At 36.7% G+C, this 18,440-nt stretch overlaps 2 protein-coding genes across 3 annotated transcripts in view; one reads left to right on the forward strand and one right to left on the reverse strand.

The window, feature by feature from the left end:
• Positions 1–5,420, reverse strand: part of tgds (TDP-glucose 4,6-dehydratase) — a 7,101-nt gene extending 1,681 nt beyond the window's left edge. The window contains exons 1-11 of the mRNA XM_042513324.2: positions 5,203–5,420; positions 4,096–4,162; positions 3,906–3,974; positions 3,189–3,279; positions 2,942–3,090; positions 2,757–2,855; positions 1,958–2,017; positions 1,342–1,385; positions 1,059–1,224; positions 342–397; positions 107–204 (exon numbers count right to left, since the gene is read on the reverse strand). Coding sequence (XP_042369258.2) covers positions 107–204; positions 342–397; positions 1,059–1,224; positions 1,342–1,385; positions 1,958–2,017; positions 2,757–2,855; positions 2,942–3,090; positions 3,189–3,279; positions 3,906–3,974; positions 4,096–4,162; positions 5,203–5,249 — 946 coding nt within the window. The 5' untranslated portion in view covers positions 5,250–5,420. The remainder of the gene's footprint in view (positions 1–106; positions 205–341; positions 398–1,058; positions 1,225–1,341; positions 1,386–1,957; positions 2,018–2,756; positions 2,856–2,941; positions 3,091–3,188; positions 3,280–3,905; positions 3,975–4,095; positions 4,163–5,202) is intronic.
• On the forward strand, positions 1,420–18,005 carry gpr180 (G protein-coupled receptor 180). Of its 2 annotated transcripts, XM_088074589.1 has the most exons (11): positions 1,420–1,607; positions 1,756–1,844; positions 8,250–8,393; positions 8,500–8,594; positions 9,928–10,033; positions 10,336–10,516; positions 11,680–11,729; positions 12,521–12,678; positions 13,437–13,634; positions 13,729–13,806; positions 14,733–18,005. In XM_088074589.1, exons 1-11 carry the CDS (start codon positions 1,495–1,497, stop codon positions 14,886–14,888), a joined length of 1,368 nt encoding a protein of 455 aa, XP_087930715.1. In that variant the 5' UTR covers positions 1,420–1,494; the 3' UTR covers positions 14,889–18,005. The 2 variants fall into 2 exon arrangements, with proteins under 2 accessions (XP_087930715.1, XP_042369255.1); XM_042513321.2 differs by lacking the exons at positions 1,420–1,607; positions 1,756–1,844 and adding an exon at positions 6,462–6,705.
• The last annotated feature ends 435 nt before the right edge of the window (positions 18,006–18,440 follow it).

Here is an 18,440-nt window from a genome sequence, read left to right on the forward strand (position 1 = left end):
TCAATTACAATATGCTTAAAGTTTATTACGGGATTTTTGTCCAACAATGCCAAAATTAAACTACTAGCTTTAGTTATCTTGAGGTTTTTCATGTTTGTTATTGTACCAGTCTGTCTGATGCCTTCAGCCCAGCACACCTCCGCTCTCCAGCCCAGCTGCTGCAGCTTCTCACATGTGATGGGGTAGCGCAGGTCGACACGCGGCCTACAGAGCAGAGGTCAAAGGTCACTCAGCTTCTCGTATGTGGTAAGTTCAACTCACTAATCTGAAGATGTTTTTCTAATAGAAAGATTTTCTTTGGAAATGTTTGTTTACTGATGTAACATTCAGTGTTTAGTCACCTGTCAGGCACAAATTCGAGCCAGTCGTTCACCTCAGAGTCCGGCACATTCTTCACCTAGACAACAAAAAACGGTTTCAACGGTTCAGTTTTCTGAACATCCATTACCTCCGGCTACATGTTAAAATTAACACTTTAAAACATGGAGCTACACCACTTTTCCTTTGCTGCATTCAGACGCTTTTCACAGGTATTTAAATCTTTGAACCCTGAGCAAGTATGTCAGATTTCTTAAATTTAAAAAAAAAAAGTGGGGGAAAAAGGCAAGGAGAAACTTGGTAAGAAATGTTCCACAAATTGCAAGAAATTGGTAGATTAAAAATTTTTTTGGAAAAAAACTAGGGAAAAGATATTTATATAAAAATCATATAATTAAAATGATGTTACAGAATTTCGATTTACTTTAGCACTTTTTCCAGGTCATGTCTGAGTATTTTTTTATTCATTCTATATATATATATATATATATATATATATATATATATATATATATATGTGTGTGTGTGTGTGTGTGTGTGTGTGTGTGTGTGTGTGTGTGTGTGTGTGTGTGTATATATATATATACACACACTTTTCAGATAATATTCTTGCACTTTTTCCCAATTTCTTGCTAATTTTTGGATTAAGATTTCTTTTGCTGCTCTTTGCGTTCTTCCCTTTTTTTAAATAAAGTCAATTTTCTCAGGTTTTAAAGGGTTAAGAAGGTTCTTAAACCCACCATTTTAATAAGTTCCCTGGCCAGTTGCACGATGGGAATCTCACAGCTTGTTCCCACATTGTAGATTTCTCCCACAATCCCTTTCTCCAGAACCAGCAGGAGGGCGTTGATGGCGTCATCAACAAACAGGAAATGGCGGGATTTAGGGAGCGTTCCCTGGATGGTGCTGCGGCAGAGCGGAGAGAGAAACCCAGATTAGAAACTACATTTACTCTGTTAATGCCAAACAAATACTGAAGCTGGTTTCCCAGGAAAATATTTTCAAAATAAAATTCAAACCTACCATTTTTTGTTGATTTGTAAGAGGGCGAGAAACCTCGGAATGACCTGAAAGATCGAGAATATCTTTATCACTGTAGAAAAGAGCTTAAATAAAGTCACTGCACTTACTCTTATTTACCTTGTGCATTTAAAACAACTAAATCTGCAGTTCCACATGAAAATAAACTGGCTCACACTTGTGAATTTAAGATTTATTGTATCTTTAATCTTTTGTAATGCAGGTTATAAACGTGCACAAACTCTCGGTGACTGTCCAGCCTCTAACAGGTAAGTAGTTACAGGTGCACATTATTTGACAAAAATCAAGCACTGTTTTAGAAAGTAAATACAGCAGGGTAAACTGTGTGCTGTGTACCAACAACATATGTATCAGTATATCATCATTTTTACTTCATAAATAGATTTTTCTGTACAGTTTACAGGTTGACAGGTCCAACTCAAACACGCTGCCTGATGTTCTTAATGATTGCAGAGTAAATGAAACACAAGTCTCAACAAAACCAGGTAAGAACCGCTCTTAGAAACAATAACAATGTTCAGGCTCAATTTAAAAAGTTAAATTAGGCAAATGAATCAATCATTGATCAATATCGTCATGGAAAGTCAGGGTGTTTTACCTTCTCAGTGTACTGTCTGGGTCCGTAGACGTTGTTGCTTCTGGTGATGATGATCGGAAACTAGGGACAAATACAGAAAGTAGTTATGAGCATACCGAAAGTGAGATCTAAGGATGCTGCTAATGAATAATTTCTATGATGTTTAAACAGAAAACACTCAGAAAACATTCAGCAAAATTTCATCTAAAATGTTTATAAAAATTCGTCTTAAAAAATATTGTGCTTACTATCAGAGGCATGTGAAATCGAAATCGTAAAATAATAAATCTTTAGGAGATGTGCCTGATTATTACAAAGGCATTTGTATCGGGTAAACGCAATCACACAGCAAACCACCTAAAAAAAATTGGTCATCAAAATATGTATTATGATGTAAATTAAACATGTACATAAAATAATACATTGAAAATAGGTTTAAAAAACAAGTATTTCTAATGCTGACTAGCGAGAGAGGCAATGTTCAAACACCTAGTAGACAAATCACGCACATCACAGATGACATCATTACATTGCTTGATTTTTCCATACAACTGTCAACAAAGATGATCTGTTTACAATCACATAAGACAACAGAAAAGCAGCAAATTATCACTATTTTGGCATTTTTGCTTCAATGATTGACATTAGAAAATATGCTGTAACTGTGAGAATCAAGAACTTTATGATAAATATCTTCAGTTTCAGATGTAATCCTGAAGCCACTTCACTACCTGCGTGTGTGTGTGTGTGTGTGTGTGTGTGTGTGTGTGTGTGTGTGTGGTGTGTGTGTGTGTGTGTGTGTGTGTGTGTATGTATGTACCTTATATTTATCCCAGTAGGATCTGACCAGGTACTCTGCAGCTGCTTTAGTGGCAGAATACGGGTTAGAGGGCCTCACTGGACTGTTCTCATCAAACACCTGCAAACGACAAACATCCCAAAAAACTCAAATCAAAACCCCCAAAACTTTACACACTTTACTATCAGCTGACGCTCCTCACTGACCTGATCCAGACTGGCACCGTACACCTCGTCAGTGCTGACGTAGACGAAGCGCTGTGGCTGGTGTCGAGCCTGATGGGCGGCTCCCAGTAAAACTCTGGTCCCATCGATGTTAACACGCTGGAAACTAGACGGAGTTTCAAACGATGACTCTGAGCCAGGGAAGAAAGTAAGAAATTTAAATATTCATATATTAACAGTAAAATCATACGGACAAGTGTAAATTTAATTTTGAACGGCTGCTGCTCACCGACGTGCGTTTTGGCCGCCAGGTGAAAGATCACATCAATGTTTTCTGTGTTGAAAATGTGATTCACCAGACGTGAGTTACACACATCTCCCTGTCAAAGAAATTAAATAGTCAAACTACTATTTATTGTGATAGCACAGTCTATCTTTATGAAACCTGGAGCGACATCACTTTTCTTGTGCTGCTATCAGGCGTCTTTAACAAGTATTTAAACCCTTCAGCCCTGAGCAAATTAGTGTGATTTCTTTCAAAATCATGGGGAAAAAAGGCATTCAGCAACTTGGTGAGAAAAGTTTCACTAACTGCAACAAAATAGTAGATTTAAACAATATTTAAATTTAAATAAAAAGAGAGTAAAATGCCTAAGGAAAGAAAAGAAAAATGCTAGAGAAAAAATATAAATAAATACATACAATATACATACATAATTATGTCGCTTAATTATTATTATTTTTTACGCACTTTTCCATGTAATTTAGTTGTTTTGGGGTTTTTTTTCTTTCTTTTTTAAAATTAATTTTTGTTTGTTTGTTTTGCTATCATTAATTTTTGGGTTATTTTCTTGGACTTTTTACTAATGTCTTGCTTATTTTTGTGTCATTTCTTCTTTCACTGCATGTTTTTGAATGAAATGATTTCAAAGGGTTAACTGGGATCACAACACCAGTTGCTGTTGAGCGTCTCTGGTTTCATAACACTTATGTCAGCAGCTCTCACCCTGATAAAGGTGTAGTTTGCTCTGTCTTCAACGCTCTCCAGACTCCTGAGGCTGCAGCAGTAATCAAACTGGAAGAGATCAGACATTAGTTACGCTGCATACACTCAACATACTGAGAAACACACATCTACATATTCATCTATATATTCAACCATGCATGTGTGGACAGTTTCACCAGTACAGACTTACATTATCCAGGTTGATAATCCTCCAGTCAGAGTGTCTGTTGACCAGCGAACACACAAGATGGGAGCCACTGCAGGGAGAGATGGGAGGAGGTGACAAACAGTACGAAACATTCACTCAAGTGCTGTAATGAAGTTTAATTTTAAGGCACTGTATTAAGTATTTTAAATTCCTGCTACTTAGGTGCATTTGTTGTTGTTTTTTTTTTAAATGGACATTGTAAATGTTACACATTATCCATCACAAAAACCTACATGTAATAAGCATGTTAAAGGTCCCATGTGTAGGGTTTAGAGCAGTGATTCTCAACTTACGGCTGGCGGGCCAAATCTGGACCCCAACCATTTTCTTATTCACAAAAAATATATAAAATTGATTCACACTGGGAACTGTTTTAGTACTTTTAGTATACATAAAGTGCCAGAGTGCATAAAACTGATAAAACAGAGCTTGTCTGTCAAAAAAAGTGCCAGTGGAGGATCCCCCATACCCCCAACAGAGGTCCTGAAGTCCTAGAAATGTCCTAAAGTCCTAGAAATGTCCACAAATTTTGTCACCCAGTAGCTCAGTCGGTAGAGTGGGCACTCTGTGTACAGAGACGCTTTGTCCCTGTTCAGTGGACACAAGTTCGATTCCAGCCTCAGCCCTTTGCTGCATGTCATAGCCTCTCTTTTCCCCTTTTACACTTGAGCTGTCTCATCCATTATTGGCCAAAAGCCCCAAAAAACAATCTTAAAAATGAAATTCTAGAAATATTCTGGAAAAATCCTAAAAACCTAGAAGTGTCCTAAATGTTCAAAAATCCTTGCAACGTCCTTAAAAACCTAGAAATATCCTCAAATCCTAGAAGTGTCCTTAAATGCTACAAGTGTCCCGAAATACTAGAAAGAAAAAGTCCCAAAATCCTAAAAACGTTTTAAAATCCGTAAAACGTCCTTAAATCCTAGAAACATCCTAAATTACGAGACACTTCCAAAAATTCAGAAATGTCTTAAAATCCTCCTGGAAACGTCCTAACAATCCAACGTGTCCCTAAATCCCAGAAACGTCCTTAAATCCTAAAAATAGTCCTGTAGTTCTTCTCAGTTTTATTTAATATCATAAACTCACATGAATCCATAGCCTCCGGTCACCAGGACAGTCCTGTTGAAGTTCATCTTCTGACCATCACAACACTGAACAGCAGCTGTCTTTTCCCATTAAAGTCTCCTACAGACATAATAATGACATTTTTAATGGTTTTAAACTCCGTTACAGACTCTGCTCACTGACAGGCAGCACTGATCTTTTCTATTTCCGTCAGTACACTGCCTGCATTGTCTAATTTGCGACATTCACCTGTCTTTTTACGGCAGTGTTGACACGTTGAAAAGGGGCGGGATATTTAGCGCATGTTGACGAGTTTCTACTCTCTGATTGGTTGCCTTCTGTGACGTAGGCAATACGCGCTGTTTTATTGGGTGAATTTCACATCAGTCAAACTGTCAATTGTGCCGACCTGGCACGGCAACAGCGTAAAGTTAACCACTACAAATATGTAAACATCCGGAAAATATTTTCAAAATAAAAATATTTTGTTAACATAGTAGAAACGTATTTAACATCTTAAATAACAGGTGTTTTTCAAAATGTTTCTCAATTATTAATAGTGCTGGAGATTAACTAGTTACATGGAGCAATTACAGTGATTAAAATACAAAATAAAAGTAATTGTAAGTAGGTATAGTTAATGTAATTAAATCACAGATATAATCAAAATATTGATGATTACAAAGGGTTTATCTCTAAATGTCTTATTTTTTTTTATATATTCTGTTGTTTCCGCATATTTTCACTGTGTAGGAATGTTGTCTTCTGGGTACATTGGTGGTAATTAAAATAGTTACATTACTTATTACACTTTTAATGGTGAAATGAGTAATCTGTATCTAGGGTTGCTAATCGTAAGCACTTTCCGTAATTGAGCATTGGTTAAAACTGATCGATTTATCGATTAAACCCTATATAAAAGAAAAAAATTATAAAACCTTTAAAAATAATAATAATAATATCTTTACTTTTAATATAATAAAAACTTTACTGTTTTTATGATTCCTGGCTAATTTGAAATAAGTTAAATAAATGCAGCATATTAAATGCAAATACAACCATTTATTGATATGCAACCCTCCCCTAAACTGGCGTAAATTAAAAAATAAATAGTAGTAAGTCCCTCCCCAGTACATAAAAAAATAATAAGACATGCCTTCACATTGTTGCACCACCCCCTCCGCACATAAATAACGAACAGTCCCTTGTTCCCTAAAATGATACATTCAAAGCTTTTGTTTGCGTGCAGAAACGCCTAACTTCCGGTCTTGCGTTGGGTCATTTTGTTAAACTTGACGCAGGTGGTTTACTTCTGGCTTCGTGGCTCATTGAATCCAGCAGCTAACGTTTATTTGTCGATAACATTAATCTGCAGCTTGATAAAAATGTCGTATTTGTTAGCTGCACTTGTAGCTGCAGCGCTGCTCAGTCCGGAGGTTTTGGGGAAAACTGTAACGGGACTTTTTAAGAGCGAAGCGGCGAGACAGCAAAGCGGCCAGTTCATCTCTAAATTCATGTACCAAGGTAACGATACTGATGTCATGATGCTAACGTGTCATTCAGCCCCTGACAGGGCCAGCGACAATTCAGGATTCATTTTAGCATGGCGTGATAAAAAACACAATTTATTTATCCTCTGTTTCTATTTTTGTGCCAGTTTATATCAGAGCCTTCTTTTTAATTAGCATCATCAGAGTTATTGCTGTTATTTTAAGCATTGCTTCAGAGTCTAGCTCCTGTTCCAGGTTACAAACCAGCCTGTTTAACAGCTTCAAATGTCCTAAATGTGTTTATTTACTTGATCCAAGAATCTGGACTTTCTCCTGCATCATCACCCACCAGGAGAGAGGTCAGAGGTCAGCTGCAGACCTCACTGAGCTGGTGGGGTCATGGGCGTATTGTGAAATAATGGGCCCCTGGGCCTGAGCCCAGAGGGCCCCACTTCTTTTACAAGAGAGCAAGACATACAGATGTTTACAGCTGTTTAGCCTCTTTTTGATGACTTTTAGTCAATTCAAGTTTCTTTGTAGTTGCTTTGCATCTCTGTGTCTTCATTTTATGTCTCTTTGTAGGTTTTTTGTGTCTCTTTGTAGTTAAGTTGCATCTCTGTTGTCATTTTGAGTCCCTCTGTAGTTGCATTGCACCTCTTTAGTCAATTTCACTGTCTTTGTTGTCCCTTTTGTTTTGAGTTTTTACATTGCTGTTTTGCATCTTTGTAGTCATGTTTATGATCATTGTGAGTCTCTCTCTGTCTGGCTGCAGTTATGTTGCATCTGCCTATAGTCATTTTGAGTCTCTTTGTAGTTGCTTTGCATCTCTTTGTAGGAATTTTTCTAGTCGTTTTTAGTCATTTTGCATCTCTTTGCAGTTGTTTTGAGTCTCTTAGTGGTCACTTTGAGTATTGTTGTAGTCATTTTGAGTCTCGTATATGTTGCTTTGCATCTCTGTGTGCAATTTCAGTCACTTTATGGTCTTTGTGAGTCTTGTTGTGTCTCTTTGCAGCTGTTTTGAATCTCTCTGTATTAATTTTGCTTCTCTGTAGTTGTTTTGTGTGTGTGTCTATTAGTGGTCATTTTGAATCTCTTTCTAGTTGCTTTGCATCTCTTTGGAGTCATTTTGTGATCATGTGGAGTCCCTTTTTAGTTGCTCTTTATCTCTTTGTTGTTTTTTGTGTCTATCTGTCTTCATATTGTGTCCACTTGCAGCTGTTTTGCATCTCTTTGTAGTCGTTTTGTGTCCCTTTCTGGTCATTTAGTCAATGCTTTGCATCTTTGTAGTTAATTTGACTTTCTTTCTAGCTGCTTTGCGTGATTTTGTGTCTCTTTGTAGTTGTTTGGCACCTTTTTGTGGTCATCTTGTGTCTCTTTGTGGTCATTTTAAGTGTCTTCCTGGTGTCTCTTCTGTGACATTTTGCAAAGGAAGTCCAATTCCCTTTGCAGCGATATAAAACACTTTGGCCTGGTTTGGATAATGGCCAGAGGGAGTCATGAAGTGCTGCCTTATGTTATCTGTAGTAAATAATAGAATGAAATCTAATAAACCGTTGTCCTGTCTCTGTCTCTCTGCAGGTGAAAATGGGCTGTTGGTGTGCAGGTTGGACAACTCTGCTCTGGCTGCAGAGAAGGAGTCCAGACTGCTGCTGTATCAGGACATGGACTCGGAGCTGGACAACCTCAGCTGCTCCGAGAGGCTCGCTAAAGCTCACCTCACCAGTAAGAACCAGCGTTGACTCATTTCTGATATGATCGATGTGATGCAGCTGAATTGATTTTATTCTTCTGATCCGTCCACACTGTCCTCTTTGTCCTCCTGCTTTAGTTTCTCTCAGTCATGACGAACACAACCAGACAATGCCTCATCAGTCTTTTCCCACAGCCTGGCAGGTGCTGTACGCCGACAGATACACATGTCAGGTAACATCAGAGATTATTAATCCCACTCTAACAAACACAGACGTTAAATCTGAGTTGAATCAACAATACTGAAGCTCAAAGGGAGGCGGTGTCTCAGGTGATAGTGGCCGCTGTTTACACCGGTATGTGATTAGATCGGGATGTTATTGATTTTTCTGCCCGTTACTTTTATAAGCATTTAAACCTTTAAATAATTTTGCAAAAAAATAGGAAAAACTGACAAGAAAAACAAAAACAGAGAGAGAATCATTAGAAAATGTTCAAATGAATAAGAAAAAAATACCAATAAAACAATATTTGATAAAATAAAAAAATAAAAAAAAACAATAATGATAATATATCTTCTCTTTTTAAGTTTTGTTAACTACTAGTAATTTCTCTCTCTCTCTTTCAGTTAATTTCTTTAACTTTTGTATAAATATTTGGAAATATAAAATTAATTTTTGGGACATTGTTTTCTCATTGCCTGCTTACCATGATTTGAAAAATAGAGCCAGTTTTCTCCGGTTTGAATGGTTTAAAATGTTCCGTGATAACTCATTTAATGTCACTAAAATGTTACTAGAGGGTATTAATTACATCTAAATGATTTTATTTAGGCGTTATTTTGAAAAATCAATTCATCAGACCTCTAGATATGTTAATTCAACGAACCATAATCAATGGACAGAAAAACTCTTTAATTCAATTGAATTAAAAAATAAAAACAAATAAAGAGTCAATGTAGTACCACAATTCAGCCACTAGATGGAGACAGAGACTGCCTGATGAGCCTCCTCTGCAGTCGAGACTGAAATAGACTCAAAAAATAGACTCAGAGTTTAACAGAGCCATTGAATTATTCAAATATCAGTGCATTTTATGAACAAACAACTTCTAATTACAAACACGTCAAAGGTTCGACGTATTTTATGATGTGGCTGTATAAAGTGAGGTGTATTTTTGCTCCTCATTGAGAGCTTTTCAGTGGTTTCTACTCAGTAGGCATCTTTTTTTTGTTTCAAATTCAATATTTTTGTCCTCCTGATGCTTGGTCACTGTTAGCTCTTTGGTTGTTTTGATTGTATACCTTTTTTGTTTTTGGTTTTTTTTTTGCGTGATTTTGTGTCTCTTTGTAGAAAAAAAAAGAAAAAGAAAAAAGTGTTGAAAATGGAAATAATATTACTACTATTAGAATTAAACAAGATCAAGACAGAATAAAAGAATACAGTAAAAGATAAATTAAAAGACAAACAAAATTAGAATTAAAATAATTAAGTTTCAGTAGTTATATTGGCACTAAGAGCTTTAATTTGTCATTAAGTGTTTTGTTTTTCTCTCTTTGTCTCTTCAGGAAAACGCAGTGATTCCTTCTCACCCTGATCTCAGTTTCACTGTTTTGCTGTTTAACGCCGACTCAGCTGGAAACCCTCTGGAGCACTTCAGCGCAGAGGAGGCAGGTGAGATATAAGGACTTTTTTATTTACCTATTTATAGATGACTTTTGTTTGACAAACTTGAATTAGGCGTTCTGTAAATCTGTTTTCTGTCTAAATGCTTTTATCCGCTGCTTTATGCTTGTGTGATGCTTTTAAAAAAGGATGTTTGTGTTAAATATTTCAGGGATATAAAGTGCATTATGCTACATGCTGTCAGATCTTTGATACTCAGAGTCTGTAGAAAATGCGGGATTGTTCCTGCATCATTTATGTGGGACAAAATGTTTTCCCTTGACTCGTTTTATTCACTCTCTCTCTCTCAGGTCTCCACAGTTTCTACTTCCTGCTGCTGCTGGCGTACTTCATCGCCTGCTGTATCTACGTCCAGCCGCTGTACCAGGCTCTGAAGAAAGGAGGGCCCATGCACACCGTCCTCAAAGTGCTGACCACGGCGCTGGCGCTACAGGGCTGCTCCGCTCTCTGCAACTACATCCACCTGGCCAGGTAGAGTCTGACCGACCTGCTGGGAAGTGTGAACCACAGTGACATGCAGTTTAACTCCTCGAAACCTTAATCCAAATGCTGCGTTCAGGTGCCTTTTACAAACATGTAAACCTGTGGACCCTGAGCAAATTGGTTTGCTTTCTGTCAAAAATATAAGGTGGAAAAGCAATGAGCAACTTGAGACACAAAATGATGACAAAGAGACAAAAAGCAACCATAAAGGGACACAAAACAACTACAAAGAATTGAAAAGAGACTGAAAATAAATATGTAAAGTGGCGAAACAACCACAAAGAGGCAATTGCAATAAAGGCACAAGACAGAAAATAACTACAAAAACACACAGAGCAAATATAAAGGGAATTGAAATGACTACAGAGAGATGCAAGCAACTACAAAGAGACTCGAAATGATGAAAAAATTATGAAAGACAGGAAAATGACCTGAAAATTTGCAGTAGAAGAGAGAGAGAATCATTGGAAAATGATCAAATAACTACGATTAAAAAAACAAGAAAACTATATTTGTAATTATTATTTTTCGACTATTAAGTTAAAGAACAATATTATTACTATTATTTATTTATTAATTTATATTTTTCCAAGTCATTTTCTGTTTTTGTTCTTTTAATTTTATTTTCTTTTTTCTGCTAATTTCAGTCAATTTTCTTTTAGATTTTTCCTCATTTCTTTCAAAAGTTTCCGGCCCTTTTGACTGTGTGCAGTTTGACCCAAGAGTAATATTTCCTTCTTAGATTGTTTTTAATTTAACAGTTTTCAGAGTCTCAAAAAGGTAAAACTCTCCAACATTTCACAAGAAGAAACAGTAAATTGAGATAGTCTGACAAAATAAACCAACGTTTGTGTAGCAAAAATATGTTTTTTGTTTCTTGTTAGTAATTTTGCACATGATTCAAAGATTCCCAGCACTCAAGGCAGCCTTTTTTGAGTCTGCAATGATGCCATAATGGGTTTTTGGTTGTAATAGTTAACAGGATTTAGGTGGAGGGAGAGCGTCTTTTTTCTTCCTTTTCTTATTATATATTTTAAATATAATTATTGTAAGTTCTAGTTATAGGTTTTAAGCAAGTAGCCTTTGAGCTTTTTGATTTACAGTGTTTTTTTTGTTATATATATAACTCATGCTGTCTCTTGTTTCTGCAGGTATTCCAGAGATGGTACTGGTTTTCCTCTGATGGGCAGCCTGGCAGAGTGTATGTTCCACTTTTTTACTGTCGCATTTTAACATCTGTATGTTTATCTGTTTCTGAAGCTTGATTTAGTGAGGGGCTGTTTGTAATTTATCAGAGGATGGGGGGTTCACTGGGGTTTGATTTCGTTTTTGTTTTTTTAAATCTTAAATCTGGGGGACTGGGGAAAAATGCATCACCTTCACAATAAACTTATCGGCAGCAGCGGCCAGAGTACTGTCGGCAACTCGACGAGGCGGCCGTTATAGGATTTAAAAGTTTTGATGATGGAAAGATAAAAGTTGAAATGAAATCCCAGATTTGGAGCATAAGAGCAGAATTTAATGTTTTTCACTAGATCTGATTAGCACAGACAGATTATGGTATTTTTGGCGAAATGTTAAATGAAATATGTAGAATAAAGTGATTTGGATGATATATAACGAAGCTTAGATTTGGTCATGTTTCTTGAGAGAGGCGATCTTTGCACATGATGTATTCGAGGACTGTCAGAAATGTGAAAATCTGACAATAATTGTTGTATTTGTTGCTGGCTTTGATAAATGGTTTTATTTTGGTTTCAGATGGTATTTAAAATACAAAATGCAACCATTTGAAGTTGTGTGTCCCTCAGCAAAGCCAAACATTAAGAAAGTCACTCTGCAGAGCTTGATATGTATTTTTGCTGTGCCTGCCCTGTTATGCAGCACCCCCCCCCTCATAAATAACAGACAGTTTATTAAGATAATACTTTTTGATTATTTATGCAATTAATTAGTTATTTAACTAAGTAATGATTACTGTTCCCTGTGCAGTCTGGGACATGGTGTCCCAGGTGTCCATGCTGTACATGTTACTGAGTCTGTGTATGGGCTGGACTCTGAGCCGCGGCAGGAAGCCGCAGTCCAGACCTCTGCAGTGGGAACAGTCTCCGGCGTCCACGGCTGTCGCTGTTGGTGGTGTAGTTATACAGGTATGAAGGATTGCACTGTTTTTAAAATTATATTTCATGATAATGGTAAGATATTCTTCAGGTTTTACAGTAGTGTGGTATGACCATTTTATATTGTTTTGTTTTATTTCACTGATTTTAACTTAGGTGTGTTTTTACCTCTACTGGTTCATAGGTTTATCTATTATTTGGTCTATTTTTTTGTTTTATTTGGTCTATTTTTTACTTGGTCTATTTTTTTGGTTTTGTTTGGTCTATTTTTTTGGTTTTACTTATATGTAATCATCTTTTATTGATCTACTTATCTTATTTTATTCATTTGAACTTTTTTAAAAAATATTTTTAATTCATACATATTATCCTCTTTTAATGGTGTATTTTAAGCTTTCTTATTTTATTTGATTTTAACATTTTCTTATCATTTGTGGCTCACATGTCTTTACATGTTTTATTGGTTTATTCTTCATCTTAGTTATTATTACTATAGGAGTTCTTATTTTTATTTTCAATGGATTTTATTTGCTTTTATGGTCAGTTGATGGCTTTGTTTTGTGCCTGCAACTTGTACGTCACACTTTGTGCAGCACATTGTGCTTGAACTTAAATGTACGGTATAATTTTTTTTTTCGCTTGCTTGTTGAAGTAAAAAAAAAAAAAAAAACATTCTTTAGAAGAAAGTCATAATTTAGGTAAAGGTAAGTTCGATCTGGGGTATTTGTTATGAATGTGGTTTCCTGTCATAAAAGCAGAGCCTCTGAGAGTGAAATTGTCATTTTCAGGGCGTGTTGCTGCTGTGGGAGCAGTACTCAGAGACAGAAAGTCAACATCACAGCTACCACGCTCAGCAGAGTCTGGCCGGTTTCCTCCTCATGGCTCTGAGAGTCGGCCTCGCCCTGCTGCTGGCGTCTGTCCTCTACCAGATCATCTCCACCGAGAGGAGCACCCTGAAGAGAGACTTCTACCTCTGCTTCGCCAAGGTAACACACACACACACAGTACGCTAACACACCCTCCAGACACACAGATATTCACCTACAGCTCTTCAGGTGGTCTTCCTTGTGTCCTCTGCAGGGATGCTTCCTGTGGTTCCTCTGTCACCCCGTCCTCTTCCTCATGTCGGTCATCTTCAACGAGCACCAGAGAGAGAAGGTTTGAACACGCAGGCAAACCACATTAGAAGTGACGTGTGTGTGTGACTGATCAGTTAGTCTGAGCCCAGTTTTCAGGTGGGAGAATGTGAGATTTTGGCAGCAGGTCTGCGTCTTTTGGTGAGTACAGCTGACATCACCTCAAACGTTAACATCCAGCGAATTTCTCCAACAGCTTTTGCAGTTAAATGACAGCAGTTTTGGTCCAATTGTCTGACTTTAACTAAAGAATTCAGGCATTGTTGCACGAGTTGGAAAAAAAAACCTAAAACTTACTTTTACTCAAGTATTTTCTCTTTCCATGCTGTGTTATACTTTTACCCCATTACACTTCAAAGGGAAATATTGCAATTTTTACTTCACTGCATTTATCTGAACACTTTAGTTACTCTACAGCTGCAAGCTTTAGTTGATCAATCAATCATACTATTTCAATAAACATTTCAGTCATTTTCTATTTTTTAAAAATTATTTTAAATCGGGTGGGTATCATTATCAATTTTGTATATAATTTTGAGGTTTTTGTTTGTTTTTGTTTGTCTTCTTTTTAATAATTGTGGATCTGTTTTCTTTTTTTTAAATGTATTTATTTATTTATTTATTTATTTAATAATTTGGACTTTTTGTGATGTATATGTATATTTTTCTTTTTTAAACTTTTTTAAAATGATTTATTTATTTATAGATTTTTCTGCATTGACTACTTTTACTTTTAATATTTGAAGTGCATTTTCCTTCTCATATTTAGTTACTTTTACTCCAGTACTATTTTCAGTGCAGGACTTTTACTCGTGTCAGAGTATTTTCAGTGTAGTATTAGTACTTTTACTCTAGTAAAGGATCTGACTTCTTCCTCCACCGCCCCTAAGTGATGACAAAAGTCCACATGCAGTCTCTAACTGTTGACCGTGTCCTCCGTCTCTGTAGGTGGTGACGATCGGTGTGATCCTCTGCCAGTCCATCTCCATGGTGATCCTCTACCAGCTCTTCCTGTCTCGCTCTCTCTACTGGGAGGTCTCCTCTCTCTCCTCCGTGTCTCTGCCGCTCACCATGTCCCGCACGAACCACAGGGGACGCTACTGAGCACGTCACGAGCGAGGGAGAACACACTGCGACGCCGAGGCTTCACCTCCCCGAACCTCCCGCTGTGTGAGAGAGGAGGGAGAGCATGAAGACAGGAAGTGCTGTGACCCTGCAGGGACCTTTGCTGTTACTGTTTTCTGGGAGAAAAGTAACGGCCGCTAGCAACCGGAGAACCACAGCAAAATGATCAAAGGAAGATATTTACAGCAACACCCTACCTCTAGAATCGACATAACTGAGCAGGAGGGACGATACTCAAAGACAGAGACAGCCGAAGTATAAATCAAAACAGACAAGCATGATGATTCAAGATTTTAGGATGAATCTGCAAAACTGCAAACACTGACTCGTGACGGGAGGTTTCATACGGAGGCAGAGATGGTTGTTTGGACCTCAAGGACACGATATCAGATCAGAGAGGTTTGTTGTGTCCGAAGGAAAGGTCTCGGCAAAGACGCAAAAGCCGTCTTTGTGCTGTTGGCTTTAATCACTTTAAAGGAAAAGCACAGGGAGGCGTTATACGGCTGTTAGAGTTTAGGATGCAGGGGGTTTAGTGTAACTGAAAGCATCCTCGTCTTGGACCGAGACTCGGGTCAAATCGCCAAAGAAAAGTTTCTCAGTTGGATTTAAGAGAGGCAAATGTTTTTCTATATTTTTCTTATTGTGAACAAATCCCATGAAAAGACAAACTCAACAGTCAGTCAGCGCTATCTCGCCCGAAGAGGTAAAACTCACAGCAGCTCTGCACTGTCTGACCCCTCAGCTCCGGGGCCAACACGTCCAAAATATTTATTTTCATTTTCAGAATTGGCACAGTAATTTCCTACACATTTGGAGCTCAAGTGGGTCTTTACAGCAGTGGAACAATGTTTGTGGGACTGAGTCAGAATAAACTACAATCTATTTGTTCATGTAATGAAGGAGCATGTTGTCCATGCAGCAGCGTGGCTTATCAATGGGTTTTTAAATAGATATTTGACAAAAAATGGAGCTCGGAAGAATAGGATATATCAGGGTTATAGAGTCTGCCATGAGACCTTATTGTTGTCATTAAAGCACTTTGTAAATGTATTTTGAAAAGTGCTGTACAGATGAAGATTATTATTATTATTATTACAAAAAATACTTAGAATAGAAGTCAGTGCTGAGAGAGATTTTTTAATCCCTTTTGAATTGTGCCATAAATCACATATATGATGTTTGTCAATTTAAAAGAGAATTCTTCGAGTCACGAAAGTCGCAGTTTGTTGCAGTGCTGTATTGTTTTGCATGAAACCGTTCAGTGAACTACATTTGTAGTTGTGAACAATATACATCACCACACCAACGAGCTAGCAAGGTGACCACACGCAACGTAATGTCATAATGTTATACTAACTGATGTGTTTTATCCAGTGAAAATTACCTGAAATTAAGAAAAAAAAGAGGGAAAAAAGGTGTAAAAAAAGAAAAAAACAATCAATAAATATAATGATAAAATAGTTAATAGTTATTATTATTATAAATAGTCTGATGGAAATGTTTACTGTTTTTATTATTATTAACTTAACTAAAAAACAAATTTTCAGGTCATTTTCTTGTCCAGACACATTACTTACATGAGTAAATCATAAAAGACCGAGATCGTGATCGAGATGGAGAAGAAGCTATGATGTCACCAGGTGATTTGTCTTTCTAATTATGTATTTTCATATGCAACTGTCTTGCAAAATGATCTTTTGAATCGACAAACATAATATGTGTAATTCATGGCACAATTTCAAACTGCATCAAAAAATTATTTGCATCTGACTTTAATATTTTTTCCTAAATTCGGTCCCACGGTGGTCCACTGCCTCTCTAAACATTGCAGGTTTTGGTCTTTTCATCAGATTTATTTACAATAAGAGAATAGATGAATATGCGTGGATGGATGGATCGGTAGGTGGTGAGACTGATACGTTACTGTGGATACACAGATGGAGGCGGAGAGACAATTACGTGGACTTAAAGATGGATTTACTGAGGGATGGACAGGTGGTGACAGTATGTGGACAGGTGAAGACACAGAGGATTAGTGTATTGTTGTCTTTGCACATGCAGCGTGAGCCAAACAGTGCGTGTGTGCTCCCTTTAAGTTATTTCGTCACTCTCGACTTTATAAACTGACAGCATGTGAAACCTTAAAATCATGTAAGCTTTATGTAGCTGGAGACGCATTGCATGACGTCTTTTCATTGTCTTTTATTTTTCATTCTTTGCACCCTGAGCTGGAGCACACTGATATTCCCAATTCCATGCATACACTCTTACTTTCTCAGATTATTCAGCTCTGCGCCCGCTGTGCATCGCCACAAGCGTTTTCAGGAGAGCTCAGTGGGAAAAGGCCTGCAGTTTCATCTCGGTCTCTAACAAATTTCATATGGTGGAAAATGAAATTCCACTAAACAAACTGACAGCTGACATGTAAGACATATTTATTTTTCATCATGTATTTATTTTTTAAAGTGAATATTTGGAAAGCGAATATTGTTGTGTTACCTGGGCGGTATGTACTGTACACGGTATGTGGATGCAAAAAAACGCATCTGCTGTCTATTTTATTTAGTCCATTACGACAATCTTATTCTAATTTGAAAGCAACAAAATATGAAGAATATTAACATTTCCTTCAATTGTTAAATTGGTTAAAGTACTTTAATTTAAAAACAGAATTAAGTGTCCAGTCATTACATTTTTTTTGCAGAATTCATACTTCAGTGTCCATGTATTACATGTTTTTTATTTTCTATACAAGCCAACCTGTGGAAATATGAGATCTGTGATAATTACAGCTGTAATAAAGTAACTGTAATAAAATACATTTCAAGGTAAGATAATCCTTAATGCTTGTGTTCCAGCTAATGTCCTTCATGGTGTTAACACCATAGTCATGGGGCTGTCGAAGTACACAAGAGACATGGTAATTTTGAATTCAGTGACCACTAAATACTCAATTTAGAAATTTAAACACTGGATTCATAGAAAGTCATTTTATTAAAATATGAAATTCTTGGATTTTTGATTTCAAAAGTTGTTTTTTTTTTCCAGTGTTCACACATTCAGATAAAAACAAAAGTTAATAAAAAACCAGTTTTTTAATCAAGGTTTTTTCTGAAAATAGTTTATAATAATTATAAGTAACGGAATAATTTTAACACATATTTTTATTTTAAATACTTTTTGTTATTAACTTATATCTTGCTGAACTGCTCATTGCTACTAGAGAGGTAAGAACATGTGGAGCAGACACACTCAACATCTATGGTAGTCTGCAGGTTACAGACTCAAGTATGTTTATAGCGCTTTTTTGGGCTCTGATCAGGCCAAAACCTTCAATAAATTTATATAACAAGCAACCTAAACAATGGAAATACGTCCTATCTATTTTTTTCATTCTACTGTGGAGTTCACTTTCTGTTCCTACATCTATTTACTAAACAGATCCACAATTTTTTATTTTGTGCTGTAAAATTAGTTTGATAATAAGAGCTTCAAGGTTTTTAAGTAGGCTAGATGACACATGATGTTTAA

Source organism: Plectropomus leopardus, chromosome 24, assembly GCF_026936395.1.
Source record: "Plectropomus leopardus strain MGB_pleo_1.0 chromosome 24, ASM2693639v1, whole genome shotgun sequence".
NCBI lineage: Eukaryota > Metazoa > Chordata > Actinopteri > Perciformes > Serranidae > Plectropomus > Plectropomus leopardus.